Source organism: Lepidothrix coronata, unplaced genomic scaffold, assembly GCF_001604755.1.
Source record: "Lepidothrix coronata isolate B3197 unplaced genomic scaffold, Lepidothrix_coronata-1.0 Scaffold67, whole genome shotgun sequence".
In the NCBI taxonomy this organism is placed as follows: Eukaryota; Metazoa; Chordata; class Aves; order Passeriformes; family Pipridae; genus Lepidothrix; species Lepidothrix coronata.
Genome location: NW_016690247.1, coordinates 4210089 through 4237423, shown reverse-complemented (window position 1 = coordinate 4237423; position 27335 = coordinate 4210089). Strand labels below are relative to the sequence as shown.

At 36.8% G+C, this 27335-nt stretch overlaps 1 protein-coding gene across 1 annotated transcript in view; it reads right to left on the bottom strand.

The window, feature by feature from the left end:
- Positions 1-27001, bottom strand: part of LRRC6 (leucine rich repeat containing 6) — a 34798-nt gene extending 7797 nt beyond the window's left edge. The window contains exons 1-11 of the mRNA XM_017818270.1: positions 26740-27001; positions 23030-23197; positions 20060-20137; positions 18058-18230; positions 17166-17365; positions 15879-16067; positions 13130-13207; positions 10563-10628; positions 8841-8910; positions 7921-8016; positions 1536-1621 (exon numbers count right to left, since the gene is read on the bottom strand). Coding sequence (XP_017673759.1) covers positions 1536-1621; positions 7921-8016; positions 8841-8910; positions 10563-10628; positions 13130-13207; positions 15879-16067; positions 17166-17365; positions 18058-18230; positions 20060-20137; positions 23030-23197; positions 26740-27001 — 1466 coding nt within the window. The remainder of the gene's footprint in view (positions 1-1535; positions 1622-7920; positions 8017-8840; positions 8911-10562; positions 10629-13129; positions 13208-15878; positions 16068-17165; positions 17366-18057; positions 18231-20059; positions 20138-23029; positions 23198-26739) is intronic.
- Positions 27002-27335: the final 334 nt, after the last annotated feature.

The following is a 27335-nucleotide window of genomic DNA, read 5'->3' as shown; positions in this document are numbered from 1 at the left end:
ACACTGAGTCATTGCCTACTCCCCTCTAGATGCAACCATGCTACCAATTCCTCATCCACTGAAGCAGTCCATCCATCAAAGCCATCTCTCTCCAATTCAGAGAGAAGGATGTTGTGGGGGACTGTGTCAAAGGCTTTACAGAAGTCCAAATAGGTGACATCCATAGCCCTTCCCTTGTCCACTGATGTGGTCACTCCATCATAGAAGGCCCTCAGTTAGTCAGGCAGGACTTGCCCTTGGGGAAGCTGTGCTGGCTGTCCTGAATCAGCCCCCTGTCCTCCACATGCCTTAACACAGCTTCTAGGAGGATCTGTTCTATGATCTTCCCAAAGTAGAAATTTCAAAGGTGAGGCTGACAGGTAACTAGTCCCTAGTGTCCTCTTTTTTTCCTCCCTTTTTTAAAAATGGGTGCAATCTTTCCATTTTTTCCAGTCACCAGGGACTTCCCCTGACCGTCATGACTTCACAAATATAATGGAGAGAAAGAATCCACTATTTAGATTGGACCTCCTAAAAATTTTTTAAATACTCAGTAATCAAGATGATGCACTGTTGTGATGACTGCTGACTAAAGACAGGGTGCAGTCCTTGTGGCTCTTTAGTTACCTCAATAAATTCTTACAGTTGCCCTATCTTCTCATGATGCAGGTTATTAAAGAAAAGAAGTTAATGACTGATTTTTATTAGAAATAACAAGCAGTGTTAATTACAACTGATGCTTGCAGAACCATTTTTTTTACTATCTGCTTAGTCTTTTTGTCAACATTCACCACAATGAAATCAAACAAGGAAACAAGTGCAACACTTCAAATACAAACAGAGAAACAGCTTATCAAACTCTTTTGTTATCTTATTCTGATATAAATACCACTGGCTACAGCAAGAGTAAAAGGAAGGATTAAAAGAGATATCATAGTATTTTTACTTAGGCCAGGTGTCCATCAACCCTAGTGTCCATCTACATTAATACTTGCTAAGGGTAAAACCAAAAAATCCTGCATCATGGATACTTGCTTCTGGCAGTCACTAACTGGAAGATTTCAAGAGCTGGAGTTTACATCACATTTAAACAGGATGGATCTATGTTATAAACCCTTGCAGAATTGCCTTCAGAACCTATTTACTTGCACAGTAGCTCAAACTGCGTATCAGTGAGAAAATACATTCATGACAGAGGTTCGAAATCATTGCTTTCTAAAAGGTTTTCAGACTTGGGTTCCATAGCAAGGAGCTCTGCAGAGCCCATTCTCAGTAGGTGATTTAGTTTTAGTATATACCAGTTAATAATCTGAATGAGCTGATGGTACAAAACTGATGGGCAGAAATAAGTGCTTTTTTGGCTCTGCTATTGGAGGAGATCACTTTATAAACAGCACCAGACAGGCTATTAGTCTAAAGCTTATAGAAATAGTTTTACTCTACACAAATCAATGTTTTCCTATTTTCAGCAATAACATAATAAGAAGCACATTTTCTGGCATGTGAATAACACACTGACAAAAATAAAACAAATATGGAAGAAAAAAAGGAATTACCTTCTTGCATTTTTTTGCAGTGTATTGCAGTCAGAATGTTTAATTGAAGCTGAAAGTTTTTGCTTAGCCAGGATTATTTCTTTAGCCTGAAATAAAAACAGACAAAAAAATAATTCTCATAAAAGTTGACACTTTGATCACAAGCATTTAAATACTCTCAAAAATAGAAAATTGAGAGTGTCTGCATAAAATTTCTCTTGTGACATTTATTCTTTCTGATAGATTTTAACACTAGTCACTCAGCATGAAGCACAGACATAAGGCAAATTTAACCAAATTATCTGAATGAAATCATAGTCAAACATTTATAAAAGTGTATATATATATATATGATATTATTTAAATATACACATCTATTCATATTTAAATATATGCTGTCTTGTTTAGTACCATGTTAATAATGCATATTACTTATTTTTTCCATAGCTAACTAATTGATTCATGATATGCCTCTCACTTACATTTCAGTTCTGGTGTCCATGTGCTTGTTGTTCAGACATTTTTATTATAGACTCGGCTACAGTTGGACTTCTCCTCACTCTTTATAAAAATTACAAGTGACCACAAACTCCCTCAGCGTCTTTGCTAAAACAGAATCTTAAGTTCAAAGTCCAAGTGAATTCCCCTTCTCAAAGAAAACATGTCTGCCATCATTTTTTGGAAGATGTGTTATCTCATTGCAAAGGAGTCTTATTCCCTTCTTAACAACATCATGGGAGAGGGATCCCTTAAGCATTTGAAAGGAAGAAGAAGACCAGGAAGCATACCAAATAGTGCATTTTATTGACTATTTCATAGTGTAGTTGATTTGAGAGCAGTCTGTTCCAGAAGCTCTGCGAATTTAGAGTCTCCATTTTAACGTCCCCAAGAAATAAAACAAAACCTGTAGCTTCTGTCATTTGTTTCCAGAATTCAGTGTGAAGGGGCTGATGCCCTTTCATTCCCTATATGCTCTGGTGAAGCAAAGTCTGTTTCTTTGTACCCTCTTTTCTCAGGAGGCCCTCAAGTGTTCTGTTCTGTTAAAACAATTTATTCCACTGATCCCCTTGAGACTCGTGTTCCTTACTTTGCCTTCAGAGCATCATCAAGGATGGTAAAGAAATGTGCTGGTTCTGGACTCAACAGAAGATAGTTCCTTGACAAGAACTGATCTTGCAACTTAGGTAAGGGTTATTAGGATTTGCCTACTAGGCCTCTAGTGGTCTAGTGGTTAGGGTGCAGGACTCTCACCGCTGCGACCCGGGTTCGATTCCCAGCCCCCCGGGCAGATGGAGCTCGTCAACCCTGTAAGGCAATCCATCTAAGAGAAGGTCACTCTAAACAAACCTACGTTCTGAGACCCTCACTGCCACTGTCCAAGCTTGCTCGGCCCCGGCAGATGAACCTCAGGATTAAAGGGTGGGCTCAGTTCAGCGCACGCTGTGTCTCACCTAAAAAATCCACTGCGCAGGCTCGAAGGGTTAATGACCTTTCCCAAATCTTCGCTCGCGAAGACTGGCCATTATTACTAGAACATCTATCAATTATCAAATATTGCTTGACATAAAAGTTCTTCTGCTCAAAAGATGTCCTCCTACCTCTGTTCAGTTAAAAAAAATACAAACAAACAAACCAAAAACTAAGGAACACTTTGTAATTTTAGTTCTTTCTGAAAAAATGGTATGTGAGCTTCACCACGTCAGTAACTGACTGTCCACCTCTTAGTGACAGTGATCACTGAGGAAAACTGCTCTGAAAAACAGAACTGCCATAGCTTCAATTGTGGCCAAAGGTAAGACTTTGGGCTCAGTACAGAGGTAACTGTGTCAAATTTAAAGTCTGTGGTATGCAGGAAGATGGACTAAATTAATATGATGAAGCTTTCTGGAAGTTATTCTGTGAAACTATTTCTAATATTTACATTAATTAGAAAACAGAAACAACACCATTTTAAAGATCATTATCAGAGAGTGCTAGACATAGGTGTGTTAAACAGAATCTGGAGTATAGTTGAGAAACCAGTAGAAATAAGTGAAAACCATATTTTTATTCATATTTTCAGTTCACATTTTTTTCCTGCAGTACTTTCTTCTTCTACAATGGGAATTCCATTGAGTAACAGAGTTTCACTGAAACATATTTATTCTGAAGGATTATTAGATTTCCAGGGCTCCACAGTTGTATGTCTCCACATGCCTTTGATGGTAATGAAATATTACTGCATTTACCATACCTAGGTAAGTGAGAATTATATAATGTAATTCTATCAAATAACACTGACATGCATAATATATACCACTTCTATTTTTAGATTAATTAAGGAATTTAACTCTCACTGATCTTTACATTTCTAAATGCTTTTGAAGGCCCAGGCAATAAAAAGCTGTCAGAATTCATTTGTGATCAAAAGTTCAAATTTTTCTCTCTGATTCACTTACATAAGAAAAGGAAAGTTTTAAAACATGACACAGAATGTCTCAGAACCCTAAATTAAACCTGCTTGCTAATAATATTGGGTTTTGATGCTTTTTCTCAGACATTAATTAAAATGCCACTGGTGTAATCCATGATGACATTTTATAAAATCATATACGCCAATTTTGGTCAAAGTCTTTTAAAGAAACTCTCAGGTTTTAATTTTCCTGCATCATCTGCAAAGATGATGCTGCCAGGAACAGATGTTCAAGATTTGAAAAGCTTCAAGTCACAAATATTTTTCCCAGAATATGAAGCACGTACAACGTAGTCATGCAAAATCTCTGTACAGATGATTATTACAGCACAAACACTACACTTTAAAAGTGTCACTGTATCATTTCACTGAACCTTGTGTCCTTCAGGTTCTTTTGATGACCTTCCAAAAAAATGTCAATAGACACTGCCTTAGAAAGGCACCCATTCTGTGGGATTTGATGTGTAGTAAACAGCACAGTTAAAAAAAATGTTCCCAGAAAAGAAGGTGAAAATTATTTGCTTTCTTCTGCTTCATGTGGAATTTACTATCTCCAGCACCTGTGGTGTGGCAAGGTCATTGGAGAGGCAAGGAAAGAGGTTTTGTTTTTCTTCTTAAAGTCTTGAGAACTATGAACAGGTTGGAAGATGAATGGTGCAAGGTTTAGTAACTTGATTAGAAACTCACTAAAGGAAGTGAAAAAACACTCACAATTCAGTTAGATTTCTGTTCTGTTACTGAGAAGAGTGAGATATTTTTAGGATACTATGGCAAGCAGCATGTTATAGGACACTATTTTTAGGTCAGTGGCATTTTTTAATATTTCAGTTACCTAAGGAATGTGCTAAGCCATTTATCTAGTTGCAAATAATTTTATTTTGATAATTTTTTATCAGGAACAAAAATATTAAATGTAGTGCAATATAGTCACTAGGCTTGTCTTATTGATACAGCCTGAAAGAACTTGCATGAACTCTGGTCTTCCAATTATCTTACTAAAAGGAACTCACATTAAGTTGGTGATCTCAAATTAGTATTCTCAAGCATTGTTGATAAAATCAGCCATAATATTCTGCAAGAAAAATACCTATTGGTCTTCCAGTTGTTAATCATTATTCATTATACCTTGCTTCCTAGATTACATCCTATTAATAATAACAACAATAACGTTTTTATGGATAGAAAGCATCTGAAAAGTATATGTATGCCAAAAATTTAACCTGAGAACTGTAATTCAGTCCTGGTGGAAGAGAACAGACTCTGTGACTACAATATAGAAAAAAGAACAATAGGTTGGTATTACATGCAATTGTTTGTGAAGTAACACAAATCCATCTTTTGTCAGCAAATCCACAAAGTTCACAGGATCGCAGAATGGTTGAGATTGGCAGGGACCTGTGGATGTCAATTTGCCCAACCCTCCTGCTCAAGCAGGGCCACCTAGAGCCAGTTGCCCAGGACCATGTCCAGATGGAGTATCTCCAGGGCTAGAGAATTCCCAGCCTCCCCAGGTGACCTGTGCAGGCACTCGGTCACCCTCACAGTAAGAAATTGTCTCCTGATGTTCAGAGGGAAGTGCCCACTGTCTCTGGTCCTGTCACTGGCATCATCGTAAAGAGCCTGGCTGTGCCTCTTTGCACCCTTCCTTCAGGTGTTTACATGTATTGATAAGATGCCCTTGAGCCTTCTCTTCTCCAGGCTGAACAGTCCCAACTCCCTCAACCTTTCCTCTAGGAGAGGTGCTCCAGTTCCTTAATCATTTTCATGGCCCTTTGCTAGATTCTCTCCAGCATGTCCATGTCTCTCTTGCACTGGGGAGCCCAGCACTGGACACAGTTCTCCATGTGTACCTCAGCAATGCCAAACACAGGGGAAGGATTGCCTCCCTCAACCTGCTGACAACACTCCTAATGCAGCTCAGGATACAACTGGTCTTCTTTGACAGAAGAGGACATTGCTGACTCATGTTCAATTTCATGGCAACAAAGACTCCCCAGTGCTTTTCTGCAAAGCTGCTTTCCAGGATCCAAGTGTTTGGATCCAATGACAACAAAGACATTAGACCATGCGGCACTCCGAACATGCATCTCTTGCTGTGTCCAAGCTACTCAAGTAGTTTTTAACCAAACCAAGGCAAAGCTGAGAACATTGACCCAGTTATTCCATAGTACTTCTCTTTCCTCATGTCTTACAGATACCTGAGAATCAGGTCCTCTGAGACGAAGCACACTCCAGACTCTCAGGCTAGGTAAAAAACTTAGGTGTAGCAAAATATTAAGGCAGGTTATATATAAAGTTAATAATGGAATAAAGGCAGTTCTCAATCACAGTACAAAGAGCTAATATTAATTTTGCTGATTTAGGTATGACTTGCTAGGCAGGCAGCAGAGTTGAATATATATCCAAAGACTCTCTGAAATATTTACATTTTCTAAGGCACTGATCATCCACAAAGAACTAGCAAGATGGATGAGTAATAAAAGTAGGGTATGGGATAGAAAGCTGATAGCACTTAAAATATGCAAACAACAAGTAAGTAGTAAACAAGACTGTTCATATACATTTGAAAATGACATTATCCAAAATGGCAAATGTCAAGGCCTCATTTTCAAATAAATTTATGAAAGCATAAATTCTCATATGAGTAAATTTTGAACATTAACAAAACATGGACCTTAACCAAATGAGTTCAATTTTCAGTATTCTTTAAGCTCTTGGTAAAACTGCACACTTGATGCTAGAGTGAAAGTTTGTGATTTAATGAGAGGCTCTCCTCAAAGGGACAAACAGACGTATGGGACTGGATAATGGAAGGAAATATAGAAGGTAAGAACCACAAATGGACAAAGCCAAAAATGAAAAATAACTTTTTAGTTAGAACTACTAGCTGCATAGTCTTAAAATTAAATCAGAGCACAAAGAGAAAGAACTGACCCCAAACAACAGCTGAAGCTATTTCAGCTAAATAGTTTCTTCCTTCAGAAGAAAATGCTGTAATTGATATATTCTGGTAGACTCACATGTAGCTCCATGTACCTCTTCTCTTACACAGCAAAGAAACTCCCTAAAGGCCAGAAGGGTAAGGCTAGAACACCAAAAGGTTTATTTTTTACTGTAACTATCCTTGGGCAGGGTTACCCTACTCTGAAAACTGAAAGTATGTGATGTAGTCCTAAAGGTCTTAAAAGCAGCCCAACCTTCCCAAGGCATAATAGCAGAAGAACACTTGATTAACCTCTCCCTCAACTTCCAGGACCCCATCACAGAATTCATTCTCATCTCTGGAACTCTACCTCCCTAAAACTTCCAGCTCTCTCTCTGCTCCAAGTAGTTTCAATTGAAATACTGAATTGCTACAACCTTCTTGCTCTATGACTACAACACTTTGTACAACTACTCAGTGGATCCTTTCCAACCAGGGAGAACGTGAAGGAGAAATGAATTAAACAGCTCTTGTTCCAAACATGAGACATGACAGGAGTGTCTCTATTTGCACAACAATGTAACCTTCATACATATGTGTGCCACACAGATTTTGAAAAACTGAATTGTTTTTATTGTTTCACAAGTGGAAAAAGAAAGTAGGTATGTTGCTTATTTTCATTATTTCAAAAAAAATTATCTTCTTACACATTTGCATAATACTGCATGTTTTGCAGAGTCTCTTTTAGCACATAAAAAGCTGGGTTTGTTTAAAATAAAGGAAATACAAACAGTTCTATTAATACTGATTTTCATAATGTTCCTTTAAAGGGATTATAAATACTAAGGTTTGGCTCTCTGATTATATTGTCCTTATGCAATGTTCCTTTTTTGGAAAATATGCCCCGATGGGAAGGGCTAGCCTGTATATCTTTATCAAGCCAGATGTTACCTGTAACTCAGAAATATTCCCAAAGTACTCACAACATTTAAGGATCTTCTTGTGATGCCTCCTCAGACTACTTTACATACCTTTGGCATGGTGACAACCAAATGACCAGTTGTTTGTGATCTTTTAGCAGAGCTGCTGTCTGGCTTCACTTCCTCAGGGAGGACAAACTGAAATGGCTATGAGAAAATACGGGATTGAAGTACATCATGCTAACTTTTTTTCTTTCTTTGATACGGACAGAACACATGTTAAAATATCACTCTCACATCCTTTGATTTTAAGGCCAGTATAGGTCTAAATCCTCTCACTTTATATAATCCTAATAAATTATTAGCATGCTAACCAGCTTTTACTTATAAGTATAGTCAGATGTATATTCCTGAATTGCTGCCATTCCTGAAGTGACATTTCTAAAGAAGGTTATAAAATGATGCTTGACTTACATTAGCAATTAAATGAGAAAGATTATCCAGTCTATTTTGGATGTAAAGCAATTCTGAAATTTTGTTTATTCAGTTGGTACAGTCAAAAATAGGGATTTTGGTTTACTGTGAAAGTACTTTGAATTTTTAAAAAAACTGATGACAAAATTAAAACCACTGAGAAGAGAGAAAACTGGAATGACATTTTAAATGCCCTTTCAGAAGAGTATACATCCATTGGTTTCTGTCAGCTATAAATTCCAGATTGTGAAATTGCTAAATTCTAGCCTAGGGCAACTGGGAAGCTCTCTTCTAAAGTGAATTATGGTACACTGTGTGGGGGGAATAAGAAGAGAGAAGGAGAGAAAGACAGTGAAATTTCTATTGCAGGCTTTGCAAGTCTTCTGGTTAGGATGTCCACAGTATATATGTGGTCCAAAATAAAGCAGGTATTTAAAGAACATTCTTTCTGCATAGATACAATTGGGAACTCATACGAATCAAATCCAAAGTCCACTGAACAACTATGGTAAACATTAACTCCTGGTTGGAAATGAATGTAGTAAGAAAACACCAACCTTTTCCTTCACCAGTACTCGTATGTAAGTTGGCTGCACGTCAACATCAAGCAGAGAAGTGTCCAAATATCTTCAGAATTAAATATAAATACATGAATCAATCTATAGTAGACTATATACCTCTTTTGTGATGATTTCACAGTTTATAAAGTACAAACTTAAATTTCAGTTATTAAGTTGTATTATTAGAATTTAAAGTCTTTGAAAGAAAAACACAATCTTCTTGTGAATGTCCATTAAAATAACGTCTAAATTCTGTGAAGTCCATCCCATTAGCTATTGTATAACTGCAAGAATTCAAAACCTTTGTGGAGAACAAAAAGGTTTTTCATCTATTACTGTAGTGCTTTACATTAATAAGAAAAGTAATCTATGTTCTATTTAAAATTGCAAAATTGTTTTCCTACTTTTCTTTCTGAAGGCTTTACTAGTAAATTTATAATAGGACTTCTCTTTTTTGCATAGAATTTGCTGGAAAATAATGAACAGAAATACTTTACGTTCCCAAAAAACACAACACTTTTAAATTTCAGTACTGTCAAACAAAATTTATGACCTGTAAAAACCCCACTTTAACATCTGCTCTTCATCATGTGACACCTGATGCGAGTCATGTGAATGTACAAGTATGTATTCCCCATTTCCCTTCTTTAATAACATTACTTCTCAGGTGAATTTTTCAGATTATTTAGTCTGCATTTCTTACAAGTGAGCACAGAACATTACAATATGCACTGCCATGGAGGTGGTGCAGTCACTATCCCTGGAGGTGTTCAAGAAATGACTGGACATGGCATTCAGTGCCATGGTTTAGTTGACAAGGTGATGATGGGTCAAAGGTTGGATTCTATGATCTTAGAGGTCTTTTTCAACCTAAATGATTCTGTGATTCTGTAATACATCAAACAATTTATTGCACCTGAACAGATTTTCTGAGGTTCCAAAAAGCCTGTATCTTATAATTCAGAAACATGGAGCAGGCCTCTTCTGAGGGAAATTAATGAGCTTTAAGGGAAGAACACCTGGCAAGAACAGTATTTCCGTGCTGTAAAACTAGTTCCAGCTTTATTCTAACAAGTTCCTATTATGGGTAGATAAACTTGTGGGTTTCCAGCCTCTTCCTGAAGAATGGAAAAGGTCATTGTACTGCTTAGAAGTATACATACTACCAAATAGTTATCAGTTCTCTTCATGATACTTTGCCTGGTTCAACCAAATTTATTCCAGGCAATGCCCTGGTATAGTTCATGAATTAGCCATGGACTCTTTCCAGTAAGCAAGGCAAGTAGGACAAGGCTACCCTGCTCTTTTTCAGGGAGGAGAAGAATTTAAGTATAAGGATGTGCATTGTACTGGAGCACTTCTAGGGCCAAAAAATGAGCAAAAAACCCACTCCCTACAACCCTGATCTGCAAATGAAGAACGGAAAAGATTTTATGTAAGTATAAAACGACAGGCATGGAGGAGACCTGCCTGTGGACTGCAGAAAACATCACTTCCCAAAAGGACACAGTCCTCATTCAGGAGTAACAGAATAGCCTGAAGGGTCTTTAGCTTATTTGGCTTCACTTCTGTGGCACAGGCTTCAAGATTTATTGCATCACCCCTTTGGTTTTTGTTTTCCTCTTGAAAAGGCCCCAGTACAGGGAGGAGTATAATTGAAACACCGTGTATTAGATCTTACGAATGGCAAAAATTAAGAGGAAAAAAAAGAAATCTGACCTGTAAACAGCAAGTTCCAAGATGAACTGGTTGTTTTCTTCATCATCTTTCAAAGAGAAATGAAGCCTAATAACAATGATAAGAAACACTTCCAGTATAAATACAACTGCAGTGAATAAGCAAACATTACAGCACACTTCAACTGCTAGCACTTTTGGATGAATACAAATACCATTTAGACAATATGTCATGTGATCATTTTAGAAACGGTTGCAACTTGCCTCATGAACAGAAAAAAATACTGGCATTTGAACCGAAGTAATTCTTACATTTATTTTCTGTTCTTCCCACTCAATCCACAAGAAAATGAAAAAAAACCCCACTGCTGAAGGTCAGTTAAAATTAAGCTCATTCTGTCAATGCAGAACGAGAGACATCTGCTGGTGAAACCTGCCTGCTCTGTTACATCTTCATAGAAAAAAATCAGATATAAAATGCATGAAAAGCACAGAACTTGGCAATTCTAACATTATGGTACGTTAAAAAAAATCAATTTTGTTCATAGCAATTAATTTGTCTAGATATCAGTCTGTGCATTTCCAAAGTAAAACATGATTTGCATAATATCCTCAGTTCTATAATCTTCACATTTGTTGAAAATGAGCCTGTAGATTGTATTATCTGCATGTTTGTGATCTGCTGGCTTAAAATTATAAACAAATCTTACCAGTTATAAATTGAAAACATCACCTATTGCTACAATCTAAGGAGATCTAGTCTAGACTTACAAGTTCTGCTCACATGCTCAGAAGTTTCCCATGTATTAAAGTAGAGAAAAAAACAGAATAAAATCACCTATGAGAATATTTTTATAAATTAGTTATTAGTATAAAATGAGAGGTGTTTGCTTGAAGTAATTTATCTGGACTATTTCATTGACATTAAAATACTTAGATACATTGGATTCACATAACGGAAAGATGCTCAAATGTTAACAGATAAAAGAGTAAATTTTTTCAGCATTAAAAATATTTGCCAGATATACTTTTTACTCTTTTCTCTCCTATATTCTGATACAGTCAATTTGCAAGAAAGTTTATGGAATAGTAGTTTATGTGTCTTTTTAATGGGAAAGTGCAATGAATACAAAACAGCTTCTTTCTCTTACTGCATTACTGGTTTTGAGAATTCACTAACACATAAAGGGTGAACAAGAGGACAGAACTGTAAAATTTTCTAGGAGGAAGCTTAATCAGAACTGAAGAAGAGAAATAGTCTGTCCTCAGTAGAATGCAGCCATTTCTCTTCCTAACCTTCCAAAAGAATGGCAGAGAAACCTGGACACTCTTATGGACATTAGACTTCCACACTGAAGCAAAAACTTTGGAGAATACCATCTGCTTACTCGTATCTCTCTCTTTATGCCTCTCCAGTTCACTGCCAGATTGTACTGAGGAGCTGTGATGTTCTTGCTGAAGCCATGAAAAAAAATGCTCATTGGTCTGGCTTTACGTGGGCACATCCACAGACTAAATTCTAATCCAGAAAATTTGGGTGACACAAACAGGTCTGCTACTAACAGTAAACCCTGTATTTTTTCTAAAAAGACAGCTAGGGCTTTAGTCTACATATCTCCGCTTTTTAAAGACATAATCAGCTTCTATTAGCACAAGATTTAAATTATTTTAGGCTTGTCTTCTCTGGACTAGAAATTTATATATATTTTTACTGAATATTGTGTACTACCTATAATGTAGGTTTTCAAATTCTTTTCATTTGCATGGATTTATAAATTTCCAAGATTTGGAAAGCAGGACAAGTGTTTTCACAGCTTTGGTTTTGCAGCTATTTAAGTCTTAAGATGGAAAAACTTCTTCAGAGCACAGCAGACAGGTAAGTGGCCACTTTCTGATGCCAGTCTCTTATAGGAGGCTCTTTAGGGAGCTGTTTATAAAGGAACATTTGTGCTCTCAGTCTCATCCTTTCCCTTAGAAATGAAGGTTTGGTTCAAGTGAAACTAATGACAACACGTGGCTGATATCCCTGGAAACTCATTCCAAAACACTCGAATACCCAGGTACAACAGAGGCTGATAGAACATCAGCCTCTGTTGCTATAGACTTCATTCAGTGTCAAAGGGCCTCATGCCACAGAAGCTGATAAGATATCCTTCCCAATTCTGCCAATTTTACATTTGTCATCAGAGGACAAAATGATTTCGTCCAGAAATATTACATGGATGTTTTTTCCACATTTAAAGCGGGTGCTCATACACATTTACCTTTAATAGTCAAACCAGTTAAACTTTTTCCACTATTAACAAGATGCTCCAAGAAAGAGCCTTACCATAGAAGGGTAAAGACTAAAATATATCTTTTACAGAAAAACAAGTTGTTTAATCATTTAAGACTAAGATGTTAAATTAAACCATCTTCAACACTTTACTCACTGAAAACTGATTCTTTTTCCAGCATCAGAGTACAAAGAAGACAGTTTTCCCAAAAGGAATATAATACTCCAACAAGAATTTCTCATCTCTCTTACTTTTGTATTGTCACACATGTTGAACTAGTTTCCCAAATCAGCTATAGAGAGATTAGACTGTTTAACCTCTTAACCTTACATACTTAGGCACATTCACATTCAGAACTTTTCCTTCTGCAGTGACCAATGTCCAAGGAGGCTTCTCACTCTTTTTTGATTCCCTTAACAAAACAGAAACAAAAACGGTTTATGGTTAACAGTTAAAATTTTGCTATTATTATGTTTAATAGCAAAAAAAGAGCATGGTAAGAAGTAAGAATTATCTGGTATTTGATGTTCAGGCTATAACTTATTTCAGGAACAAAACAGATTATATCACATTTCCAACTGCACATTAAAAACATTGGCTAAAGATGAGCAAATGCTTTGTAATATCACATCTTACATGGATAACAACTTCTTTTGCATGTCACAATATCCACTATCAAACAGTAATATATCAAATTATCTAGTATACCATAAGAAAACAGTGGATTGCTTAAACATCTGAAAATTCTAGTTATGAATGGTCAAACTAATCATGAAGTGTTGTTGCTGCTAACTGGTTTGATGTACGTTTAAGCAAGTCTAAAGAAGTTTTATTTATGCTCACTTAATTACTGCTACTGAACAAATGCTTGGCCTATCTCCAAACAGCATCAGTCTCTCAGTCACTCCTGCACTAGTAAAAAGAATTTTAATGGTCAAAAGATTACAAGCAGCACCAAATATGATACAGTAGGGCCCAAGTGCAGACATATACATTATTTGTTGATGTATTTATTACATTTTTTGCTGTGTTCTTCCTTGAAAAAATACAATACATATTCCTGATGTATTGATGATGTACTTATTAATATTCACTATCCATTTCCAGCTATCAGCAATCAAACTATGGCTGACTTTCAATTAGTGCAATAAATAAGCTACCTTAAATTTATCTGCCCAAACAAAGCAGATCACAGTAAAATCATTAAGACTTGTAGTACTGGTATTTTCCTGTTTAAATGTTTAGCAAGGAAAGGAAGAGTAAGGAATCTTATAACATGAAAAAGAAAAACCTTGCTTGCATGTAGGTAAAAATGTGGCTGTTAAAAATACAGCACTGCAATTGTCATGTTGTATTAATCTACTCTTCAGCTGGTCAATATAGTGGGTATGCTTACTTCAGCCAGCATATTAAAAAAAAATATTTCTCAAAAAAACTCAACAGTAATGCATTGGGTTTTTTTTGCTCCTGAACCAATTTCTTACTATGAGTCCAAGGTTAAGAGAATATTAAATGTAAATAACTAATGAGGGATATAAATTATACTTAAGATTTAGAGCCCCTTGGGGGGAAAAAACATAAAAATAGATTTGGTCTATAAATACAATGGATTTGAGGAAGAAATAAAACCACTCAAGTACAGCTACTAGAATGACTATATAAAACCAATTTCTGTTTAAGAAAGATTCACAGTTATCCATGTGTTAAATACTATTCTACAATATAAATCAGAGTTCTCATGTGGGATTTGTGGGCTAACAGTTTCTATACCTGAATTTCAACTCTTGACTTGAAACAAAAGTGAACGAACCACCACCCTGCTCAAAAGATATGTTCATGTCAATTTTATACAAAAATACACATCCTTTTATACTGAGTAACTTATATGAAAGTTGTATTTCAGCCCCTGTCTACCAGAGGATTTCAAGTTGTCAGGGCCACTTTTCTGTTCTAACCTTTCTCATGCTACCTAACACAAACATCAACACTAAACCAAAACGAACCCCAAAAGGATATTTAACTCCTTCAAATGCTCTCAAAATTTAGAAAAATCCCAAAAATAATTATTCTATCTTTAATATAACACTATTTGGACTCTCCTTGAATCCTTACAGGGAAGCATTTGGAACACATTTGCTTTTGAGTAGAGCAAGGCACTTCTAAACATAGCAAAATTCTAACTGGGTAGGATCTGGATTCACAGTAGTTCTTCCAGGAAAGAGTTAGACCTTGAATTAATAATAGCAACAAGTTATGCACACTTCCAGATTTCCTGGAGAGTTCCCTAGGACTGACTTTTTCAACACTTAGGCTTGATAAAACTTCCAAAAAGCATGCCCTTAAAAAGAAGAGCTAAAAAAATCTCTGGTACAAATTATGTTATATAAGTAAAGAAAAAAAAAAGACATTGCTTACAATGTTTGTGGAACTGATAAGCCAGTAGCTGTAAAATACTGTGGCTTTTTGCTAGTATCTGCACGAATTTTCCATGTTCAGCAAAAACAGTGACAACTTTAGAAGGTTTTAAAGGCTTGTCAGGGGCCAGACTTCTTCAGATTCACCATGCCAAGTAGCCCAGATAACATGAAGAATCCTATTACTTGTGACAAATATCTTTTCTAAAGTATGCAAAAAAAATCCTCAGTTACACAGAAAAAGTTCCTGAAATGCCACCTGTGCAAAAATTTTGTAGCATGACCTTATGGCATTTATATAATGCAATCTGCATGAATGCTTTTAGCAGAATATTAAATGTAGAACTACACAAAACAAATTAGTTAGCTGACAGAAAAGTGAAACTTCTAAACTCCATAAAATGGAGTTGAAAAGAGAAATTACATTTAAAAACCCTATTTGAGGAAAAATAAAGAGTACCATAAATGAGGTTCAGAAAATGAAACAAAGCAAAATGAACAATTTGAATATTTAATTTATATTTTTATAAGCCTATTTTCACAGGCAACAGGGATTTAAGCTGCCAGTTCTCTGTTATAATTAATGTCAGGCAATCACCCACCTGTCCTCTGTACCTTAGAAAATGTCTCTTTCTTCAATTCATAGAACATATTAAAACAGAAAAGCACCTTATATTGTCTTTAGCTCTCCGCTTTTCTTCAATGTATCTGTGAGTTTCTAATCTAGATTCTGGAGTATATGGTGTAGGCTCCTCCCAAAATCTTCTGTCTTCTTCATCATCTTCAACTGTTCTGCATGTTTCCTGCTCTCCATCTCCTTCTGCTTGATGGTTTTCTTTCTCCTGTAGGGAATCGGGGCTACACAAGAACACTGGAATATTATCCCAATGAAATGAAGGAAGAGTAACAGTTCTTGCTAATGAATAATTACAGTAATATTTTTTTCAACCCAGTAATAACAACTGTATAATTCCTACCAAGAACAATATCTTATATATTGGGGTAACATCCTCTGCTCTGCTTTTTCTGTTAATCAACAAAACACTAAGAAAGTGATAGTATGGCTATGACTAATCCTCTGAAAACCCCGATACATAGTTCAACAGATTCAATTTCAGAAGCAGAATTTTCATATACCCTCACAACTTTCAGGTGAGAGAAAACTTTCAGTCCATGTGATGTTTAAGTATTCCCAATATCAGGCAGCAGCAAATTAGAAACTTATAAGGTAGCAATAAGCATCTACTCAAGTGCCATCTTAACATTGAGTAATTTTTTTCTTCTAGCTCTAAGCCTCTCTAATTCTCTACCAACAGAGGGAGAAAACTAAATTTATGATAGAGCTGTGATCTATGAGGACAAAGTTCTGCAGGCAGCTCCATGGAACTTAGTCTCTATTAGATTAAAAATAAGATGGATGGCAACTGCAGTGTAAGATGACCCCAGATAAAAATCCTGCTGCTGTCTAGGGACTATCAGTGATATGAAGTGGAAGAAGTATGAAAATCAACACTGCAAAGCCTTTTACATCTCCAAAGACCTGCTACATTCCATTTCAGTCTTCAGATCTAATAATGCTAAAGCAAAAGCAGTTATAGGTGAACAGACACTTTCTCTGGAACCTCTGCATTACCTTAAATAACAATTTCCAGCTGTTCTCCTGAAAGAAGCAATCAATTACACTATTTTGGCATCCAGACAACTTAGCTTGGAGTTTTGGGACAAAAATTCTATTGCACTGTCTGCAGGCCAATAACAAACTGTGTTTGTAATTAGTTATATTTTTCATTAGAGATAACATGCAAAAGGAGAAATAATTCTGCTTGAATCAACAATAAAGATGAACAAAAATATTTATGTGAAATAATATAAACTCTTCAATGAGGAAAACCAAACTTCTTAATAAAGAAAGAGAAGAATGATATTTATTCACATACTATTGTTGCTTACTGTTACCTGTCAAATCCAAGCTTAGATTTCATTTGTTTTTGTTTCTTGTCCTTTCTTTCTTGCATCCTTCTTTGAGCCTCTTCCTTTTCTCTGGCCCTTTTGAGAAGGTAAACTTGTTCTTGTTCTCTGATTTTCTGTTTCACTTCTGGATAGTTTTGAAGTGCTTTAATCCTCTCTGAACGTTCTATTTCTTTACTATCCAAATACTTCCCAAAGCGGAAAAAAAATCAATATATATATGTGAGAAATTATAAGCATATTCAAATCAATAAATCTATTAAACTGTAGGTTAATTTTGAAAATTTTGTATACAATTAGAAATGTACCTTTCAAACCTTCATAGAACTATGTTATAATCTATTAAAAAGAATTATCAATAACTGTCTATTCAGATGTGAAAATGGTTTGTGGTAGTTTTGGCCATTGCACAGAACCTCAGTCTCAAAGTAGCTATTTACAGCCAATGCAACATAGCACATTTTTACACCAACTTGTGCCTTTCTACTGCCTTGCATTGCAGGTTTAGAACATACTGTTGGTATGGTACCAACAACCTGGTAACTTTCTGCAACCATGATAATAATTTAAAATCCACTGCGTATATAAAACAAATGAGAAAAAAAAAAAGCCAGAACAAACATTTATTTCTTCAAAACTTTAGGGATCTCAAATAAGAAAGACAGAAAAGTTCACAAATGCATGTGGTTCCATCCAAACAGAACCAATTATTAGAATTAATTTACTGCAGTCACTTATTCATCAGAATATCATTTAATTTCCTGTGGACAGTAAAATAATGCTACTGGTTTTCCCAGAACAGGTATTTATTTTATTTAGGATAAGTAGGTTCAGTCAACAGTGCTCTTTTTTTATTTGGATTTAATTTTTTAAATCTTACTTTTAATTGATGAAGTGTTGCCACTACAAATGGTCTATAGCCTTCAAATTCAGTGCATGGGTTACCCGCTAGAAACAGTTCCTTCAGATGTATGTTATGTTTTAGGGATTCAATACTGGAGAGTTCACCAATGAAATTTGCTGTCAGGTCAAGTTTCTTCAGTTCTTCACAGCCTAAATTTTGGAAAAATCTTAATTCAGTTTGTCCATAACACAAATGTACACATGACATACAAAGACACACACATGCACACATCTGGATATAAAACTGTCTCCATTTGTGTTCTGTAAACTATTTTTATTCTATCAGAATACATCTTTTCTGAGACTCTGAGTGAAAAGAGTGACTCACAATATTTAAAGGAAGGAAACAAACTCAATAAAATAAAAAAATACCAAAACATTATTGGTTTTATCAGTATCAAAACTTTGTGATCATTTATAAATGAGATATTAAATGTTTCATTTCTAGAAAAGCTGGACTTCACTTTTAACAGTCTGATTGCCTTGATACCCCTCCTCAACTGAGTCTTAACCATGTTGGTAAAACAGTGTCTAGGTGCTTCAAGACAGCAGGATCAATTACGGGTTTCATTTTTGTATATGGTTAATCTTTGCTAATATTATTAAAGTGAAAAGTCAAGGTTTTCTAAAAATTCACTCCCAGTTAAGAAGAGGTCTTCCATAGGTTTCACTCTATGGACTCAGCTATCATTTTAAACATTTTATCACTGGTTAAATTGCAAATACTGGTGAGAAAATGTTAACTAAAACAATCATAAACAGAAACTCTAAATTAGATAGCAAAATGCTCTGGAAAATCTCGATCCAAAATTTATCAGCCTCTCCTTTTATCATAATCTGTCCATGAAACCTGGACTCTAAGAGTAAAAACGTTGAGGTAAGAGCAAGCTCAGCTTTGATGCTCATCACTGTAATCACTTCTTTTCCTTTGCTGGTCTATTTGGTAAGTTTTATTCACAGTGGAGTTGAAGGAAAGTAACAATGCAAAACAATTTATCAGGGGATTATAACCCAAATTTATGCAAGGGTCATTCCCAAAGCTTCTAACTTCTAAGTAAATAACAAATCACAGTAAAAAATAATGCAGCCTGATAGATGAATTTAAAATTTAGTGGCATGAAAACAAATGCAAGTTTCTCAATAAATTGCCAAATATATGATGTACTACCTATTTCTTCAACTTTTACAAATTTGTGTTTAGACTATTTGCTTATTGTTTATTTAAGCCATCCTCTTGAATCAGCTCGCAGACTTCAAAACACAAACAAAATAAACCAACCACAAAATGAACGAAACCAAACCAAACCAACCAATCAACCAAAAAAAAACCAAAAAACAACCAACCAACCAAAAAAAAAACCAGCTTTTTTTTCTTTTACTGTTCCTTTTTCAAGGCAGATATCTTAAAGAGTTAGCAACTGGTCTAATCAGAATCAAGAAACAAAACAATCAAGTCATAAATTATTCAACTAATATGGAATGTGTTTATGGGTGGCTCTAAGTGTTAGATTATAGTCTTGGAAAATGCCATATCTTTGCACATGAAATGTGCAAAAGTGATAGGATAAAGGATTAAACACAGATAAAACAGGCAGGATTTCATGCAATGAGAGAGAAAAAAAATAATATGAAAACCTCTTTAAAAATACCCCACACCCTCAATGCAACCTGTGCTCACAGCAGAACCTTCCTTGTGTGGCATTTGACTGCTGAACTGAAGATGATTGTTGAAACATTACAAAGAGACATTTTAAAAAGTTCAGTGTTTAATTTTAAGAAAGTTCAATGAGAAAACTTCAGCACTAGGAAGCCCTTGGCTACAAAGCAGCATTTATTGAAACCCTGCATACAAAACCACTCAGTATCAAGAAAATACCTTCACTGGTGAATCTGCTTAATGGCTTCTACCCTCTTTCACACTAAGTCACAGTTTAAGTGTTCTAATATGAAAAGGCTAAATGGTTTGTTTAAAAACTGACCTTCCAGATTTTCAATTCTTTCAATGTTGTTCAAAGCTACATTTAAATATTCCAGCTTCTTTAGTTTGCTCACATTTTCTGTAACACAACACAGATACATTATTTCAGTTCTCTGCACTGGAAAGGGCATTACCATTTTACCTGTTCACTTTACTTCAAAGAAAAAATAATGCAGAAAACAGGAAGGACAAATCAGAACACACATCACATTACCGGGCATCAATATTTTAATATTAATTAAAGGACAAAACAAAAAAGTTCTCTGAAAACACAAATTAAAATAAAAAAGTAAAAAGAAATAAGGAATCTTATACGCACATTTTTAGCACAAATCCATAAGACACATATCTAATGCAAGAGGACTGGCCAAAAAGCATGGTGAGAGCATGACAAATGCAAAAAGCACCTGTTGTGAAACTCAGAAAGGATTAGACCATACTTGGACAAGCTTTATAAAATTAAAGTTTTACACTTACTTATATAGAAAATATTGGCTTTTTTAGTTTATCTGTAAATTTTTGACATCTTTAATCTACAGGTTTAGTACAAGAAACTTCCTCTTCCCCTTTTCTAAAAATTTTACACATAAGGATTTCTGTGAGTTCAGTATGAACAAAACAAAGACACACACACATACCCTGATCTTGGAGTCTAACCTGTATTATTTTCACCATGACCTATTGGAATTAGCAGGTTCACAGCGAGTGGGGAACATTTCCTCTTTGGAGGAAAAGGGGTAAAGAGGGTAGCAACAATCTTCATCGCTTCCAAAAATGTCTGAAAAATGCAAAGACCACTTGAGATAGATGACCCACAGGTCAGAGACTTAAATCTGAGACAAGATACAGTGGGTAACTTGTGTCATAGTTACCAATTTCTTCCCAATCACCACGTTTCAAAGATCTGACTGGAAAACCTGTCCAAAGAAGTCATCAAGTTTATCTCAAATTCTAACTCACAAGCTGCATTGAATAACTGCTGTACAAACTGTGCCTGCTGGGGCAAACAAAGTAATTCAAGCAGAGGGAGCTTCACCTGACAACCACAGATCATGTCTCCAGCTGAGTTAGTTGTTCAGGCTCTTCTACGATGATTACAGAGAACTAGGCTGTTCAAGGTGCAGTTCGTCTTACCTTAAATTGGCTGTCTAAAACTAGTGAATCAAATCATTCACAAAAATATGCCTTTTCTTCATGACTGGTTATAAAGGGAAGATACTGTAATTTGTAGACAAAGATGTCTACAAATTTGGTGACATGAATCCTACCACTTAGTACTAAGACCTTGGAGAGGTATTTTCTTCATAATTCACAAAAAAATGATGAAATTAATTTCTCAGCAAGAACTTGTGCAGCTTAGGTTGGATGTTTTTCTTACAGTATTTCTGTAATGGCAGTGCCTGTACACACGAAGACATGAGAGAGCTGAGTGTTGAAGCCAGTGATATCTTGGGGTTTTTTTCCATTTATAGAAGAGAATCAGGACGCATCCATACAGTGGGTGCCTGACAACCTTGCTCAGTAGGCAAGTCTGATCTTGAGGCCTGCAGAAAGGTTTTGTTTAAGAAGAGAAAGGACACATCCCGACAGAGTCAATATAAACCATTCCAGGATGATATTCAGAAGCATGCTTGGAAGTGCTGTGCCCTCTGCAAGGACATGTTGGTATCCACTGGAAGAATTACTTCTCAAATTCAATACTTTGCCACATAACCCCTGTTGGCAATGCTTTTGGTCACCCACTAAAGTGCAGGGATGGTGTGTCTTCGTGTGTGTTTGTTTTGGATTTTTATCCCATTAGTTACTAAGGCATTATCTTGGAAAGCCATTACATTATACAAGAATATATGATTCACTAAGTTGCACACTTTCCCAACTCCTACAGTTAGATTATGCCAAGATAAAAACTGCATGCCTCAAAAATGAAATTGCTGAGAAAACTTTGTGTCCAAAAAGCAACAATCTGAATATGATATCCTGTACTAACCTAAAGGAGGCCTGAGTGTTGACAGAAAATCCACAAGATGAAAACTTGTTAAGGACACAGTAACAGAGAGAAAACCAACTTCAGTTTCAGTCCCATTTTTGATGGGGCAAAGCATCATAAAGTAGTTTCAAAAAACTTATTCTCTCTGGGAGAAGATTCCTTCTCTCTAAGAAATGAAGATGGTAGCAGTACAGTTTCATGATGAGCCACTCCAGAGAACTTAACAGACTTGCCTACAAGTTCTGAGCACAGAATTTCATCTTAAAACTTCAGTATTTAATTTCTTCCTCTTAAGGAACTTTAAAGAGATATGCTAATATAATTCCTGAACAATTCCAACTTTTCAGTACTCATCTATGCACTATCTGTAGAGTCTAAGCTTTTCTAACCATAGGCTTGATGTTGCATCTTTCAATAGAATGTCAATGAAACACATGAACCAATGCCAAAAAATGCAGACCATATGAAGTCATATCCTCTCCTGTGGTGCAGGAAGACCACTGAGACTGTGTTGTAAAAAGTTTGGTTTATGCATAAAAGTATTTTATTCTAATGAAAATTATTTCAATGTCAACAAAAAAATACCATTTGCATAAACACTTCATTTAAAAATGAGCCTGAAGAGAGCTAATCCTATGACACCATAGTACATGGCTAAACCCTTTGTTTGCCACAAATACGGGATATTTAATAATATCTTGACTTTTGAGATTTTAATCAGTGAAAGGTGTTCCACACTCATATTCTAGTGAGTATCTGTATCCCAGTAGTATCTTTTCCATTTAAAATTTCTCTTGCAAATTTCTGAGCTTCTTAGAAACTTAATAAAGAAATCAGGAAAGGAACTCTTGTAGGAGCACATCCACAAGGAACCTCTCTGTAGTTACTCACTGTACATTCCCTTAAAGTACTTTTTTTTTAATCTGATTTCAAAATTATGCATGTAAATCCATTTTAAAATAAACATATCCAGAAAACACTTACCAATTTTTGGAATGAGATTATTCTGAAGATAGAGAATTTTTAAATCTCGACACCATTTGTCAAGATACTCTAGTTTTTCTATTTCCTGCTGATGTAAAGAGATTTCTTCCAGTGAAAAAATTTCACAGTTGTTATGTTCTGCACGTCTTCTAACAAGATCTTCAGTGACTGAAAGAAACATTAGATGTCATATTTCCCCTTAGTCCTTTTCTGCCATCTGACTTATAAACAACTTATAAATTCATTACAATACTTTTTTCCACCACACCAAATAGCCCAGTGGGAATGCCAACAAAAATAAAATCTGCAGGAAAAGATATTGAGTACCAAGTAACCTCGAGCCACTCTACCACAGTAAACACCTTTTGTGAAACACATTCACGTCGCCTGTAACATTTGGAAAAATCCATATGAAAACTGCTGAGTGTTCCATAAGAGTGAGATACAACCCTTGCAGAAATTAATCCAGCAGCCATTATTTTCTGCATAGCTTGGGTTGCAGACTGATTCATATAGACAAGAAATGGAGTGTTTTATGCTGTTTTATTTCCAGATGCCAGATGTTCACATCACAGAGAGCAGTGGGGGGGTGGGAGGGAAGGAAACTAACTACAGTGTGTCATCATATTCTTCAGTACAGTGTGCACAGAAATAAGCAGGATAAATGTTGAAAGTAGGCAGATATTTTTTATGGCAAAGCCATAACTAACTAATGCTTATAAATGTTTGTTAGAATGAAATGTGCACCCGGACATTTCTTAGGCACCATCAGCTCATTAGCAGCCAGCAAAGGAATTTCAGTGGCTGAAAAACACCAGAGACCTGGGTTCAGAGTTATCCTGTAGTAATATTTAATGCCAGGCAATCTTTCAAACAGTGGAAAGGCTCTGGATAATGAAGGTAAAGAAATTCTGTGAGAACCAATGCTCACTCTTGAGCTAGATGTTAGTACTTTGTTTCCAGCCCGCTGCACCAAAAAACGCTGGCATTTTCTTCTCCTTGACAAGGAGTGAAGCACTGATGAAAAAACTAGTGGTTTATTAAATTAGCATAGGTATTTTCAGGATTGCTAATGCCAAAAGACCCACAAAAAAACCACAAAAAACCCTGAAAACAAACTCCCTCCCTTCCCCCCCCAAAAAAAATTAATCCTTTAAAAAAGACTCTGAAGAAAAATAAGTAAAAATTACAGAGAGATCTGTGAAAACAAACTGTTCCTATCATGCATTAATTAAAAGTATTCTTTCACTTCTTTATCTCAGGAAGGGTTTGTGACATTATCCAGTTGTATAGTGGTCCTGGAATGGCTGCACACTTTCACACAGACAGGTCTGCTCCAGGTTGGGAAAACTATGTACCAATACAGCCCAAACTCACATGTGTCTGTGCCTCTCCTGTATCTACAGTCTTTGGAAAAAGGGGTGAAACTGGTTTTGTGTATATTATATGATTTAGAGATGACGAGGGTTAAATCTCTCTTCTGCTCAACAGATTTTCATCTGGCATGATTTACAGAATTAAACGTGGTGATACCGATATTGATGGAAGGGGGGAACCTGTCTGCACATAAATCATATTGGGAAAGGTAAGTGTCTTTGTATTTTTTAACCATCTTGGGCAGGTTTGCTGCATCTGAACAACCATCTTCTCTTTAACAGACCATTGATCGAACTTGATTAGAGTAACAGAGAAAAGAGAAAAAAAAAGGCAAATAACCATGACTAAATACTTTAGTCTTCAGAGAAATTATGAAAACACTGGCATTTCTAATAAGTTACTCAGTAAATCTGCTGCAAATTAAAAGGAAAAAAAAAAAGGCCTTCTTACTACTGTATTTGGAGCAGATTTTTCAGTGCCACTATTTCCAAGTAATTTTGAGCAAGAAAACAATATTCCTTAATCTGCATACATACACACTATGGCAATACTATGCTCTAAACCTTTTATACAAAGTCATACAAAGTGTTCCTGGCAGTTTAATTACAGCCAGATTTCCCTTTTCTGATGAAAATTAAAATTACTGTTGCAGCAATTATGCAAAAATGTCCACTTCCATTACCAGATGGTTTGCAAAGCAGAGACAATCATTCACATAGAAGCTACTGTGGAGCTTTAGGGACCTATTTTGGGGTCCTGCTGCAGGCAACTGAGTGAATATTTGGCAATTGGTATATGATCTAGTTCATTTAAGAGGAATGAGGGAAACAAGCTTGTAAGAAAAAACAAATTTTAAATAAAATTTAAAACAACAGCATTTTCAGGACATTGACAAAACACACTGAATTCACTGAGAAGTTCATTAAACAGATTTTCTGATGTTGTGTGCAGTAACAGGAGACTGGCCCAGTGACCTGGGAGGTAACAGCTACTCCCAGGTTCCCACGAACACAGGAGGAAATAAGGGATGGCATCACTCAACTGGAGACAACAGACCTTGAATATCTAACTTCCAAAAATTGCATGTTTTACTCAAAAAAGGAAGCAGATACGAAGGATAATATTTAAAAAATTGGAAGAATAAGCAGGTGGACAGCTGCAGGTGTATCTCGAAACAGTAGGGGCAGCTGCATTTCAGAAAGGTGAAGTATGCAATCATTATTTTAGGACTCAAATTCATGCTGTGCTGTTCGGGAGACAAAGCCATTCTCCTTCAGGCAGTGCCTGCTCAGGGAAGGCATCTGACAGCTTCATGCAGGGAGAAGGAGTTCCTTTCAAAGCATCATTTTAGCCCCGCACGGGACTGGCAGTACAGTGATGATATACAATCAAAATAGATTATAGGAAAAATCACAGAGGAAGGGAACTCCTCAGTAGCTTTTTTTATGAGTGGTAGGTGTGAGCACTCAATCTTCTAAATCATACTGCTATACCTGTAACAGATGATGTACCCATAACAGATAATCAATTCATAAGCAACAGTAGGGAGTATTTTAACCCCATTTGGGTTTTTTTCACATCTGACAGCCGCCGGCTCAGACACGACCCATCCTGTCCAGCATCTCCTCATGCAGGGGCTGCCATACACACAGAGGGCTCCCCAGCTGGGCCGCCTGCGAGGCCTCTCGGGGGCTGTTTCAGGAGACAAGAGCACCCCTGTGCTGTATGTGGTGGGTTGTTATTGCCAGGGAGGAGGGAAACCTGATAATCGAGCCAAGCTGAGGAGAGCAAGGGAGGCAGGAGAAGAGGGGGCAGCCAGGGGAGTGTGGGAATGGCAGGGAAGGGGAAACGAATCATGGAATCGTTCAGGTTGGAAAAGACCTTTGACATCATCGAGACCAACCCAGTACTACTAAATCCACCACTAAACCATGCCCCTAAGTGTCATATCTGTGCCTTTTAAATACCTCCAGGGATGGTGATTCCACCACTTCCCTGGGGAGTCAGTGCCCTTTCAGTGAAGAAATTTTCCCTAATATCTAATCTAAACCCTGGCATAACTTGAGGCCATGTCCTCTCGTCCTGTCACTTGTTACTGGGAGAAGAGTCCGACCCCCACCTCACTACAACCTCCTTGCAGGGAATTACAGAGAGCGACAAGGTCTGCCCTGAGCCTCCTCTTCTCCAGGCTGAGCCCCCCCGGCTCCCTCAGCCGCTCCTCATCAGAGTTGTGCCCTTCTGTGGACACGAAGGAGGTGTCCAGGGCGCGGGGCAGGTCCTGGGGATGAGGGAAGGAGCCGGGGAGGGGAGGGACGCGGCTCTTTGACACTCACTCCGCACCATGGCCGCCCCTCCGCCGCCATTACCGGACGCCGCAGCGCTGCCCCGGCAACGGGCCCGGGCGGGCGGTGCTGAGGGAGGTGCTGAAGCTTTTGTACAAACATACGAGAGTTTCAGCGCTGCTCCTGCCCCCGTTATTCGTCTGGGAAGACTCAACAGAGGTGCCTTTTCCGCAGGCATAAATCTCACGTCTGTCCTTTCTATGACACTTTTGTCCTCCTCCTGCGTGTTCGTCAGCCAGTTTGCCTCACGCATTTGGGGCTGAAAGCATGTTTATGGAAGCTGCCTGTTCCCGTGATTCATAGAATTTTAGAATCATAGAGCCGTTCAGGTTGGAAAATACCTCTAAGATCACCAAATCCACCTGTTAACCAAGCACTGCCAAGTCACCACTAAACCATGTCCCCAAGTGCCACATCTACACGTCCTTCACACCCCTCTAGGGATGGTGACATGGTGACTCCACCACTTCCTTGGGCAGCCTATTCCAATTCCTGATCACAGCTGTCATCAGATCAAAGTGGAAACAGCAAGGAAGTCACTCTGTAGTTCCTACCTCTTTGCTAACACAGGTCTTCATTAACCTAAA